Below are 13,109 nucleotides of genomic sequence, written 5' to 3'. Positions count from 1 at the left end.
AGAGAGAGAGAGAGAGAGAGAGAGAGAGAGAGAGAGAGACAGAGAGAGAGAGAGAGAGAGATTGCTCTCTGCGTCGCAATCAGTGCTGCCACTTCGACGTCAACATGTGCGACGTGGCCGCATGTTGCCCTCAAGAAGCTTGCGACCGCGAGCTTCTTGACATTGCGCGCAAACGATCAGAGCAATTTGTAGAAGAATTTCATCTCCCGTTCTGGGACCGGGTATTTATATCGCATTAACAGAGTACAGCTGTGTGCGTGCGATGATCGTTCGAAAGAATTGTAAGATTTAAAAAACGAGCGAGCGCACGTTTTTTTTACGACGTTGTATACTTCGATAGCTCTCTCATTCGACAAGAAAAAAGTTTGGCGCGCGAGAAGTGAATTATCTTTCGGATACCGTCGAGAAAGCGCGAGCGCAGCGTCAAGCGCCGAGAGCGGGGGGAGCATAAATATTAAGAAGCTCCGAGTTACGGGGTGCGCGTGCAAGTTACGCTTTTCGCGCGCCGCGCCTGACGCGAATTTCAAATTCTTATCAACATGCTATTTGGAAAATCGCAAATTTCGAACATTACGACAATGACCGAACCCCGAGCACCGGGGCACCCCAAATTTATTCATAATAATCTTCCGCGCCGTGTGCCATAGCGATGCCGGGTTTAGCGCGCCTGCCGAGCTCGCATATTCAGCACGCTCGACGGCGAATGTGAGTCACGATCCCGTTTGCGTTCCCCGCAGGCACGTCCGGAAGCGCAGCTCGCAAAAATACAACCCGTTTTACTCGGGAAAACGCGGGCGCCATTCACCCTCCCTCCTCCGTCGTCTCTAGCACGCGTTTACCCTTCTCTCGATCGCGCAACGGGAGGATTGTGCGCGTCTCCTTTTTGGCCGTTTACCCGACGAATAATTCGATTCTCCGTGGGGCATGCATCAGTCTAATTATGAGCCGCTTCATAGTTGGGTAACATTCTCGGCGGCAATTAGTCGCTGTGTTGACAAACGCAATTTGCGAGATGTAACTTTATGGCAGAGAGACAGGCGACAGACAGAGGCGCGCTCTAGCGAAGCCATTGATGTGTTCGCCGAACACATCGACGCGTGCTCTCGTGTTTCGCTTCCGGAGTGGCCGTCGTCTTCCGCTCCTCTCCGGTTGTTTCGCCAACACGAGACGTGCCACAACACAAAGTGTATTTCCCCGAGTTTTCGGGGAGAGAGAAATGGCAACGTGACGTTATGACCCTTTGTCTCGAGAATCTCACACTGTTCATCATTAGATACATGTAATATTTTATATATAATCGCGTGCGCGCGCGTGTGCGTGTGTGCGCACATGTGACAACAATTAAGTGCAAAATATGAGAGAAAATCGTCGGTAGGAAACTGTTGCGAATACCGCAATTTTTGTCGAATCATTTCGAGACGCGAGAAAAACGAAAGCGATTACCTCGATGTAATTGGCTCTAATTCGCGGCAAAATTCCGTTTGTGAAAACGGAATTTGAAAAACTTTTCTTTTTCGAGAATCAGATATTTAGATAGTTATCACTTTAATGTTGCGGGATAAGAGAAACTTTCTCGGTAGAGTAATCGGATTTCTCTCCCTCGAATAAGCTGCAAATTGAGATACCGTTAATAGCGATATGAAAGTTCCTCAGTTCCTTCTTTGCCTGTTACTTGGCAATATCCTCTCCTGGCCGCGTGCCACTAACTACCCCAATAGAGATTTCACGTCTTTATAGGCTAAGTCCGGTTGGCTTGCGCATGATTTACGCGCGCTTCCTTAATCCAGCTTATACATTATGCGCTTATTAAATACATCGCGCGCTTCGAAACTTAACCGGGAGCAAAAGCACGTCTGTGTCTTCTTTCGAGAGAATTTGTAAAACAGAAATTATATAGACCATCTGTACATATGTGTAATGTAATACGGTATATATGTTCTTTGTATCCCCCGCGTGTTCGCATTCCTTTCGTTCTTTCGGCTATTGCGGCGAGAGATCCGGCGTGCCGCGTCGCGGCGTACCGCACGCCGCGATCGACGTTCGAAAACGGAGCGGATTCCACGGAACCGCGCGCAACACGAGCGCTGAAATACCGTTGGCGGACAATATTCCGCAAGCCGAGAGGGAGGAAGGGATTGTACGTGACGACAGACGCGAGACAGCAAAGTGGAAGCGTTCGTGGCAGCCAGCGGGAGGTAAAGAGACGCGGTGGCGAAGAGAGAGAGAGAGAGAGAGAGAGAGGAAGAGACAGCGGGGCGAAGACGCAAAGGACGAAGAGGAGGACCCACCGTCGTCACACAGGAGTTGGAGGCTACAATGGCAGTGCGTCTTCTCTGGCGCCCTGGAGTCTCCCGACACGCCTTCCGAGCGCGAATTCCGCAAGAACTCGCTTATCTAGTGCGCGACGTTCTTCCATACGCCGCGATATTGCAATCCACACCTACGGAGGGGAGCATTATTCACTCCGCGAGATTCCGCTCCGGGTCTGAAACGCGCGGAAGCGACGATTACCAGGCTGTTTACGCGTTATTTTGCCTGACTGCCGCGGGCGCATTGAATGAGGGAGGAACGTCAAAAACGTCGTCCCTGTATACGCAAAATCCTGTGATTTATCACGTACTAATCGCGCGAAAACGAGCGCAAAACGCAAGTGTAATCAGACGAGACCGAATTTTCAATAGTTTAACTGCGTCAATAGTATTTGCGTTTGTTGCATATTGCATATGAAACGTAATACGCGTTTCGACATTACGCGCTCTGCAATATTTATACAATGTAAAAATACATAATCTCTCGTTGTTGGTGACGCGCGCGCGCGCACACGCGAAATTGTATGTGACACACAATAATATTGTGTACTATTATTACAATCTCAGCAGATGATTAGCTATGGATAAATTGCAAGTGTAATACCGGAAGTATAATCGCGCGTTAATGTAGTACAATTACGTGCGAAAGTTAATGTAAATTTTATCGTTATTGAAATAACAATATAACGCTATGACAAAACCGTCATGGTTTAGAGAACGCACACGCGCACACGCGTGTATATAATCTTCAGATGTATTATTTGTGCAAAACTTATACTACTTGCGCGCGCGCGCGAACATTAATCAAATTCAAAAGCGATTCATTACGAAGTGACGGAATTCTTTTTTCGACAGACTGTAGTAATTAAGGACTGGCAAAAAAATCCCCACCGTCCATCACGTGTCAATGAAAATTGTATTTCCTTTGCAGATTTATTAATCACACTTTCCGGCAAAACCTATTAAACTATTCCCGATATAATCGATATTTCGCGCGATCAATTATCTTTATCGTTTATTCCACGTGAAGGCGAATGGATTGGCTGAATATGTATGAACTTCCAAATTGCGCTTATGTAACGGCCGAACTAATATCTGCAGCCAATAGATGAAAGTTACATGTGCAATATCATGTATTTGATACGGCCAAGATTTAATCTTGCAATACACACACACACTCTCTCTCTCTCTTTCCAAACAGATACAGATATTGCAAAATATGTGTATTTAATACGCGTCTCGTTACGAAATAAGTGTCAAACTTGTTTACTTTCTCTCTTACTATATTAGTTGCTCATATTTGGAACATTGATGAAAATATTTAAGCACTAAATCCATACGCTGATATTACATAAAATATATAACGGATTGAATATTAATAGACTAATCCACAATTAATATCGACATTGTAATTTTGAATATTTCTATGTAAATCTATCTAAACATGTGCGTGCATTTTACATTACGCACATTAATGCTAGTATGCAATAATAATGTCGTTATTATTTTGCAATTTTGTAAATTTTAAAACTTCAAGCGATATATTCAGCCCCGCTTACACAGAAGTAAAAGTATGTAATGGGAGAGGAAGAGATGGGATGTACGAAATATATATATATAAAACAAAGGCGTGCATTTAAAACAAAAAAAAAAAAAAAAAAAAGAAGAGATATCGATTCCTAGGAAATTTACCTTCTTCATTTTAAATTTCGAGTAGATGAAAGTTGGAGTCTCACTTGAAAACAAATTGCAGGTTTTCAATTTGAAGTACTTACGTTTGACTCGAAACGACATGAAATTAATTCTACTTGAGCGTTCTTCTCTCTCTGCTTAGACAAGTTACGTACATCCGGTCGCGCGTTTTAAACGCGAAACTTATGTTAACTTATTCCACGGACACTTTCCCGGAAGACGAATACTTCATTTTTGCCGAGCGAATGAAAAAAGCATCGGGTTTCTCAAAGCGCGCAAATGTAAAGAATTTTTGCGACTGCGTTATTTATATTTCGAATAATTAAGCGACGCAACGGGGGTAATGTAGACAGGAAGACAGTTACTGGTATAATTTTAACTCACTATCCAACAGCTGGACTCATTTACTAAACTCGATTTATGTTTTCCACTTTCCATGTAAATTTATATACTTTATATGACGGAGCGCCTTGCTTTTTTTTTTTTTTTTAAATTTAGCGCGGCGCGTTAGCATTACGTAGTTTTTAATAAATTCTCGTATAACATACTCCTCGTGAAATTTTATATGTCGCGTCGTCGTGTGTGAGGGCGCGCTCTCTGAATCCTCTGGGCGCGAATTACGGATCGCGGTTAGCCATAAATCGAGCCAAGCCGACCCTTTCGGCATCGACGAAGTCATATTATTCCCGCGTTCATCTCTTCCGTCCTCAGGGCTCATGCCAAAAGACATACCCGTTCCCAAGTGGGAAGAGGAGCGTGCCACAGGTTGTGAGAGCGACCCCGAAAGCGCAGCGGCTGTGCGACGCGTAGGGAGAGAGAGTGGAGGGATAATTAATCGTCACCTATTGATAAGAGATAAGTGAGTGGGATTAAGACGGCGCTTTTGGTAGAGGGGGATGGTTGGCTCACAAGAGTCGCGCGGAAGCTTCCCGTCGCGCGGAGGCGTCTGCGCGTGGCGGGAAAAGAGAGGGGATGATACAGGAGCTAGAGAAACACGCTCTTCGGCGCGACCCTTCAGTCGGGATGCCGTTCGCGCACCCTCTCGTTCACCCGCTACCGCGATGATCAGTGAACAGCGTGTCCAACGTGTTCCGGGAAACGTGCGGGGCCGACTACGGCTGTTGACTGGCGCCGTGTTGCTGCTGTCCATGATCGCGAGAAGTGCATGGACCGACAACAACCCCGTCGCATCCGGTGAGTGGAAAAATAGATCAACGTGCGTGTCGCGCCGAATAAGCCTCTTTTGCCACCAAGCGAGCGAGGTTTCCCTATCGGCAAACACTCGTCGGTCTTGCGCGCTTGTTTAACGAGCGATACGGCGCGGGTGCCGTTTAGTAAACAACTTATGTTTGATCCTCATGATTGGCTTTTGCCAAACGTGTTGATTAACGTTTCCGAGTAACATCCCCAAAGTTCTCCCCCTTACTCGCGTCTTCCCGACAGAATCCGTCCCCCTCGTTCACGAGTGTTAAATTCACTGCCGCGGTGCTAATTGAATCCCGTGCGAACTGCGACCACCACCCAACGGGAGTAGGAATTTTGTTACTCACACGCGCGCTCGCCCGTTTCGCGTGTGCGAGAAGTTTAACGAGTTTCGGTGTCGTCGTCGTCGTCGTCGTCTCCGCCGTTGTCGTCGCAGCCGCTGCCATCGTCGTCGCGCGATGGTCCGAAGGGTTGTTCTCTCTTGTTTCCACATAGGGTACATATAGCAGCCAGACTAGTGCTGCTGGGGGGTATTTCACGTCGCCGCACGGATTTGTGGTGCGTGTCTCTCCTACCTGCGAGAGAGAGAGCGTATATATATCTCGCAGAGCCGAGACTTGGTCGACTCTCGCTGTAATTCGAGGCGTGAATGCAATAGTTTCTGTGCTTCGACGCGCTATAAAGTCGTCGAGGATGACTGGGAAGTACCAAGCGCGAGAGATACGAACTAGTTTGCTCTCTCGTATCTCTTGGTCATTATTCAGAATTCTGAGGATCTCTCTTGTTATTTCACGTGCGAATGATATTGTTTCGCTTTTCTAAACGCGGTTTAAAAAAATAAATTAATCACAGAAGAGGAAAAATTTATATTAAACGCGGTACTATTTTTTAAATTAATTTTTTCTGCAAAAAGTAATTTTCTAAATTTGACACAATTTTCGTAAAATTTATTTATTTATTCTGTGCAAAGTTATGTATTTTTATAATTGAGAATTTTTCTCCAATTTTCCTCTTTTTCTTCGCTAATTATATGTAAATTGTGCGCAACGGTAAATGCGCAACGAGATAACGAGCTTTAATCAATCCTCGCAAGAGCTGTCTTGCGATATTGTCAGACAGAAAAGTGTGTTAGCACTTGTAGATAATTCATAAGTCGCGGTATTCAGATATACAAATATTTTACTAAGAAAAAATTGTCAAGAGATACGATCTTATAAATTTTTTGACTTATCTTTTATAATATTTTCTAATAGTAATAAATATTATCGCGAGACGCCGTTGTTACAATCGCGAAGAATTGTCTCCGTTCGTTGAGCAGGACACGGCCATATTGCACATATCCGTAGACAGATTTATAGTTTGCACAGTTACACAATTGCATAAAAGTGTTGTTGTTTTTATTTCGTTTTATTTTTAGTTTCTTTTTTTTTCAAAGCTTTTTTACTCTTTTAATCGAAATTCTTTAAAAATAACGTAACGCAGATTTCAAATGGCAAATTCAGTTTTTATCAAGATACAAATTCTATCCGTTAATCGTACAGTTTGTTCTTGTGCGAACAGCAAGCTAGTAATTGTACTACAACTATATCGAATAAAACTAGGATTTCAACAATGCACCGTTTCGCGTTTCGACGTTTTCGTAATTACGGGACATGCTTGTTAGAATTGGGTCGTACTCCACATGCAGACGAAGTTCTTGAGCCGATTGTCGCTTCGCTGTTCATCAGTACAAGGTCATACTCTACGAGACAATTTAATGTGTTTTTTAAAATATCGATTTTTTTAAAATAACAAATTTTAATGAGATATTCATGAGACACGCGAAATGCTTGAAAATATAATCTTGCTTCCGGTGTGCGGTGCAAATTTTTTGTTTTTATTCTTATTTAAACAAGTCACAAACAACATGTTTTTTACCGATCAAGATTTATATATTTATATATTTTTATACTTTTGTAAAAATATTTGCTTTCGGCAACACAGTGTTTAGAATTTTACTGCGTATATTTTGATAGTTTTGCAACATTTAATATCAGTATAAAGTTGTAGAAATAAACAACATATAAACAACTTTTCTTCTCGCGCTTCGCGCTCGTACAACCGATACCCGTGTGTGTTAGTAACATGTAAAGTAGGTTGCGTTTAGTGCTGCTGGGGTAAAATTAGTTGCACACGCTTGTAACTGCCGAATGCGATTCTGAGCACCAACGATTTCGGACGATTACGTGGGACACCGCGATATAATTTGGTTTCGCAGATGTGGGATGAATATGAAATTCCTGAGGCACGACTGTGTGTCACTTCTGACTAATTTCCTTTCCCCTTCCCTTCTCCTCACATATTCTATGCATCATTGCATCATATAAAATATCCTGATGTATATGAATGCGCCACATTAATTGTGTTTTGTGCATGGGAAAATTTCAAGTCGGTCCTTTTGCAAAAGGGACTATAATATATCTATTCGTCTCATTTTACGCTCTCTACCATTCAAAGATACGTAATCACATTTCCCTCTCTCTCTCTTTCTCTCTTCGGCGGAATGTGGAGTGTATTTTTTCGAGATTGTCCGAACTGGGTTATTCCGCACGCGTGCGATACACAATGCGCGATAGATTTTGGAAAAAAGTTACGAAGTTGTAACTACTATTGATCAAATGGGAAGTTCTCTTGTTTCGTGCTACAACAATTGACTGCATGGCAGCGTTTTATACAGATCAAATAGAATCGTTGTTCGGAGTGAAGTGCGAATTTTATTCTCTTGATCGCTACTATATATAAAAAACAAAACGAAAAAAAAAAATATATATATACTATATATATATACAACACATGTGTTATTGTATCATGTAACACGAACGGTTTTCAACCTGCAACGTTTGTCGCGCTGGCGAAATTAATTTCGGGCGTTTTATAATTAAGCCAAGCTGCTGATTTGGTACAATTAGTAAATTTGAACGCGTGCTTTAATTGAAGGCATTAATGTGCAGAGAGTCGTGGAATATTTGCTATAAATACCTCTCGATGCTAATATCTCTCTCTCAGCATTATTTTTCACAGAAATGCTCCTCTTTTCGAGATTTTATTATTAAACAAATTCGCTCTTTAATAACTGCATTTTATTTTTAAAAATTCGCGAGATTCATTGATTCAAATAAAATATTAAATGCATAATTATTTGCGCGTTGTATGCACAAATATCAACTCGGTGCGATTAACACGCCGAGCGTTTTACATTGCGCGCGCTAATACGCAAAAGGTAACAAAAATTTCATTAATTTTGTAAGCGTAAAAGACTTACGTAAATTTGGTTTGAGTCGCAATTACCTAGATTTATACGCTTTTTCACGTTAATTCGCAGAGCATAATTTTTGTGTATGAACGCGGTATATCCCCTCGATATAAAATAATCCTCGTTAAACAACAAATTTAATCTTATTTGAGCGGATAATATTAAAATCGACGCAGAGAACATTCTTCCCATCCACATCTGGCTTGTAAAAAAACAAAAAAAAAACAAAAAACAAAAAAAGAAAAAAGAAAAAATCTCGGAACTCTCTGTCTGTTCGCGTTATAAAAATAGGTCACTGAATTTGATCGCTGAATATCATCACAGCCCTTGTCTGGACATTTAAGGAAAGTTTCAGTTTTACAGAGACACCGCTATACTTTTTAATAGGATTTACAAACTGGGTTAAAATCAACTTCGCACTTTACTCATTTTCTCAAAAGTGTTCTTATGAGGCGAACAATGCGAATATGATTCTGTATATGTATATATCTTCGACATTCACGCGATGCAAAAGCTCTTGATAATTGAGTGTCGAGTTTCTCTCTCTCTCTGCTTGTCTTCGAAGCGAGACCTTCATCACCGATTAAATGTCATTACGATTGTCCTTCTAAGTGCTTCGAGATATCAAAGGTGTCAATTGTAAAAATATCGAAATCTGTCGTTGTACATTATATTCAATACAATAGATATACTACTTTTTCAATGCGAATTTTTGATTACATATCTTATCAATCGAAAGATCGAGCAGGTTATATCAGGTCGTTAAACGACCAGGTTACATCAGCTATAAACGACCTTTGCATTTACAATTTTACTGCTTCCTCTTTTCACCCTCTCGTCCTTCTGTTCTTATGGATGTAATAAAAAAATTTCCCGCACGGGATACCCAAGTAAAAGGATGTTTGAAGCGCCGGTTATGGGCGGTGCTCGGCCAGTCATAAAAGAGTCAGGGGTCTCACGAGTAGAAGTGGCGAATGTAAATGGAAATAAGCTCGAGAGAGAGAGGGCACTGAATCTTGTGGCGAGACGCGATAATCTAACAGAGTAGCAGATTCTCTTCCGGACGGAGGGTTTACGCTTGTACTTATCTTGTCCTCGTAATATCTTGGAAAGTAAGATTTATCGATTTATATCAGATTTATTGAGCGCTGCCACGCATTGATCCCTGCGTATCTTTGGTGTTAGAGCACGTAGGTATAAGAGCTCGAACGCGCGAGCGGAAATAAATCGTCGTTGTCGTCGTCGTCGTCGTCGACGACGACGGCGGCGGCGGCAGCGGCGGCGGCGGCGAAAGTCAACGTTTAGTTTTCATTAGCTATGATTAATGGCGTTCCATTATCAAACGAAAAATAATTTTGACATCGCGTCTTATGAAAGGGCGGAAGAGAGTTGAAGAAAGAAATTGAACAGATAAATTCATTTAGATGCGGTAAACGAGAAAGTAAATCCCTGCGCACATTCCCCTGTGAAGTGGAATAGCGGATGTAGAAATCTCCGTTGCGCACGAAGGCGATAGCGCCGCTTATACACCCGCGCGTGTTAGTAGATTTAACCATCTTCAAGTGTAAATCTTGGAAGGGGTATGGAAGAAAAGACAGGAGAAGTAAATGCGCGGCTCCTGTCGATTTATCTTCAGTAAGGAGGGAATGCTCTCGCAAAGTAAATGCCGGTTGTAAATCAGCTCGCATTTTCTTTGGCCACGTGCAACAAAAGCATGCGTGTGATGTATGCACTGACTGTATATAACTTGCGGCGGGAGCGGCGTGGGAAGCGAAGAGGAAGGGGAGGAAGAGGGACTAGAGGAGCAGGCCGCGGGTATAACGAGGATATGCACTCAGCGCGAAACATCCACTAAATTTCTTAAAGCCACGACGTGACGTAATTCTCTGCCGGGCTGTCAGCTTCTCTCGATTCGAATAAATCGAACTTATTTACGTAGCGCGCCCGTAGGTCGTGCTTATTTGCGCAAATACCGGACTGCTGAAGTGGGAGCTTCGCGAAATTGATTTGCCGTCTGATCGATGCGGAAGATATTCAGATTCGGTTCGAATTTCGCAAACAGAAACGTATCTATTACACGGGATCAGCTTGACATTTGCAGCGTTTTGCTTTGACGACGAAATTAATAATTAATGTTTAATTAAACGCCCGCCACTTCCTGTTTTGCCTTTGATTTATCTCTTCTATTATATTAAATAATGTTGGTTATTAATATTGTAACTATAATGTTTACGTTGATGCGACACTTTTGCGTCAACGTCGTTAATGCGACTATTTCTCCTATTATATCAAAAATGTTGACAGAAACAATAGATATTTTATTGTATCGCTTTCTATAAAGTATTTAAAATAAAAAATATTGAAATTGTGTTTTATTTTTTTTTTGCGCGCGCGTGCGTTGTTTGTCATTGTAGAATATTTTGAGATACACTGGAGATTTTGCTCAATAAAAATACACGCGGTTCTCTATGCTAATCCAATTGCCATTCTCCGTTAGCCAATGCTAATCTACATCGGTATTGCCGTCATCTAAATGCAAACAGCGTCGCGATTTCCGTACTATAAAATTGAGGGGTAACGGAAGTAATCAGAGAATATATTAGAGACCTTTGGTCCTGAAATAATATAAATAACTGCTCATGTCTTAATATTCCGCGCGTTGACGTGCTACAGTAGACAACGGTCTATTTATACAGTTCTTCACAGGTGGCAAAACTCAAAGCGGCTTGAGCTTCAAGTCCGCACGAAACGTCCGGTGATAGCGGTGGATTGAGTTAATTTAACTTTTACTTATTTAACTTTTATAGAGAGAAGAAGATAATGTATTTATGGATTTCTGTCTCTCTCTCTCTCTCTCTCTCTCTTTCTCTCTATTTCTCTCTACGATATACCGGAGACTTTTTTGCGCACAAAAAAAAATTCATCCGTGAGAAAGTTATATATCTTCCGAAATTACATCAAAATACCGACCTCACTTATCCTTTTTCCGGATAAATTTCTTAACCGACCGACTCGCGCGATCAGGATTAATTGCGTCGATATTACCAAGCCGGAAGAAAGTAAGAAACGCTGAAATCGGTGCTGAAACTTCCGTATATATAGCTTTGAGAACTTTTTTTTTCTCTACTTCGTCTTGAGAAAACTTGGAGATCCGCTGAGATTACTACATTAACCGCGCTCTTACAACAGAGCTCGATCATTATTTCGACCGTAATTTTACATACATCTTTTTTCTACTCACAGTCGGTAGTTTTAATAATCTTCTGTACTAAAATTCGCTCTTAAGAGAAACAAATTTTTTACATCAAGTTTCAATAACATTTTGTTTCGTCGTTGTATGGAAAACAAGCGCTTATAGCGTCGCGAGAGATGATGTATGACGTTGTCAATCGTATATCTGCGTGACGCGAACAAGCTCGTAGACGAGCAAATTCAAATTTCGTAAATTACAGGTTCGCGATTCAATGCGAGACATTAAGGAAATATAATGGAATTCACTGCGCTTACACTGCGATCGACAGAGCACGAGCGACACAACGAAACAAAAAGTCGCACGAAACACACTGGCAGTCGAATGAAGCTGATGCGCCGCGGCAGCATTTTCCATGCATGCTTTTGGTGATACGCGCCGTCGCACAGCAAATGGGTTTGCGCCACGCGAAGAGTAACTGCCAGCTAAATAATTTTGTTGTCATCAGTTTAATATTATCGTGCCTCATGCCGCGGTTACAAAGTGCTACGCGGACGCTTTGTTTGTGGAATATTAAAGCTTAACCTTATATACTGGGTGGTAAATTACGCGGTGTATCAACAGCGTTGCGGAGAGAGGAGGAGCTTTTTGCATCACGATAATCCACAGAATCAGAAATACAATTAATCATATCCGCAAATTAAATTAACATAACTATAGAATTATTTAATCGTAATATGATATTAATAAGTTGCCGCGCATTCATCCGCAATATACACAGACAACTGTAATTGTTCGCAATGTTATTTAAACCGTTAGATATTTGCAATGGTTTATTCTCTCTCTCTCTCTCTCTCTCTCTCTCTCTCTCTCTCTCTCTCTCCTTCTCTCTTTTGCACTCACTTACTCATTAAGGAAATCTCCACACAAAATATGACTGCGTTGTAACAAGTATTTTTTATTCATACACGGAAAAAAAAAATAATGTTGAATCAACAGTGTCAGTTTAATTGAAATATATCCTGATGATGCAACATCAATATTATTGCACTACATACAGATAGTTGCTTTAAGAATCTAGACATTAAATTAATCGCATATGCAATTAAAAGAACTATTTATTTTTGTGGCAGCCCGTGACGTCAACTTTAATTGAAGCAATTTTTTTTTTTTTCTGTGTACGATGAATAAAAACCTCCTTTCATTCGAATACGAAGTATTTTTTCTTGAGTACTGACTGTCAAAAAACTAGACTTGGCAGTAGTAAACCTCTTTCTCACTCACTAATTAGAGGTCTTTCAACGCGAAGAAAATAATTATGAAACTTTAGACTCTCACGACCTGTTATTTTGTTGATCCGCGTTTCACGTACGTAATTTTTCTCGTCTCGGACATGTATCTCTCGTTCTGATCTTTTATCCCG

The 13,109-nt window shown here is 41.5% G+C and overlaps 1 protein-coding gene across 2 annotated transcripts in view; it reads left to right on the top strand.

Moving 5' to 3' along the window:
• Window positions 1-5,035: 5,035 nt before the first annotated feature.
• LOC109852891 (protein amalgam-like) overlaps window positions 5,036-13,109 on the top strand; it is a 136,682-nt gene continuing 128,608 nt past the window's right edge. For both annotated transcript variants that reach the window (XR_002250049.1, XM_020424452.1), the window contains exon 1: window positions 5,036-5,195. Coding sequence is in view for 1 of the 2 variants with exons in the window: in XM_020424452.1 (XP_020280041.1) it covers window positions 5,063-5,195 (133 nt within the window). In the remaining variant the exon portion in view is untranslated. The remainder of the gene's footprint in view (window positions 5,196-13,109) is intronic.

The sequence above is a fragment of the Pseudomyrmex gracilis genome, unplaced genomic scaffold, assembly GCF_002006095.1.
Source record: "Pseudomyrmex gracilis isolate BER0280 unplaced genomic scaffold, ASM200609v1 scaffold_39, whole genome shotgun sequence".
In the NCBI taxonomy this organism is placed as follows: Eukaryota; Metazoa; Arthropoda; class Insecta; order Hymenoptera; family Formicidae; genus Pseudomyrmex; species Pseudomyrmex gracilis.
Note: the sequence above shows the minus strand (reverse complement) of the source record. Positions and strands in the feature narration are given on the sequence as shown.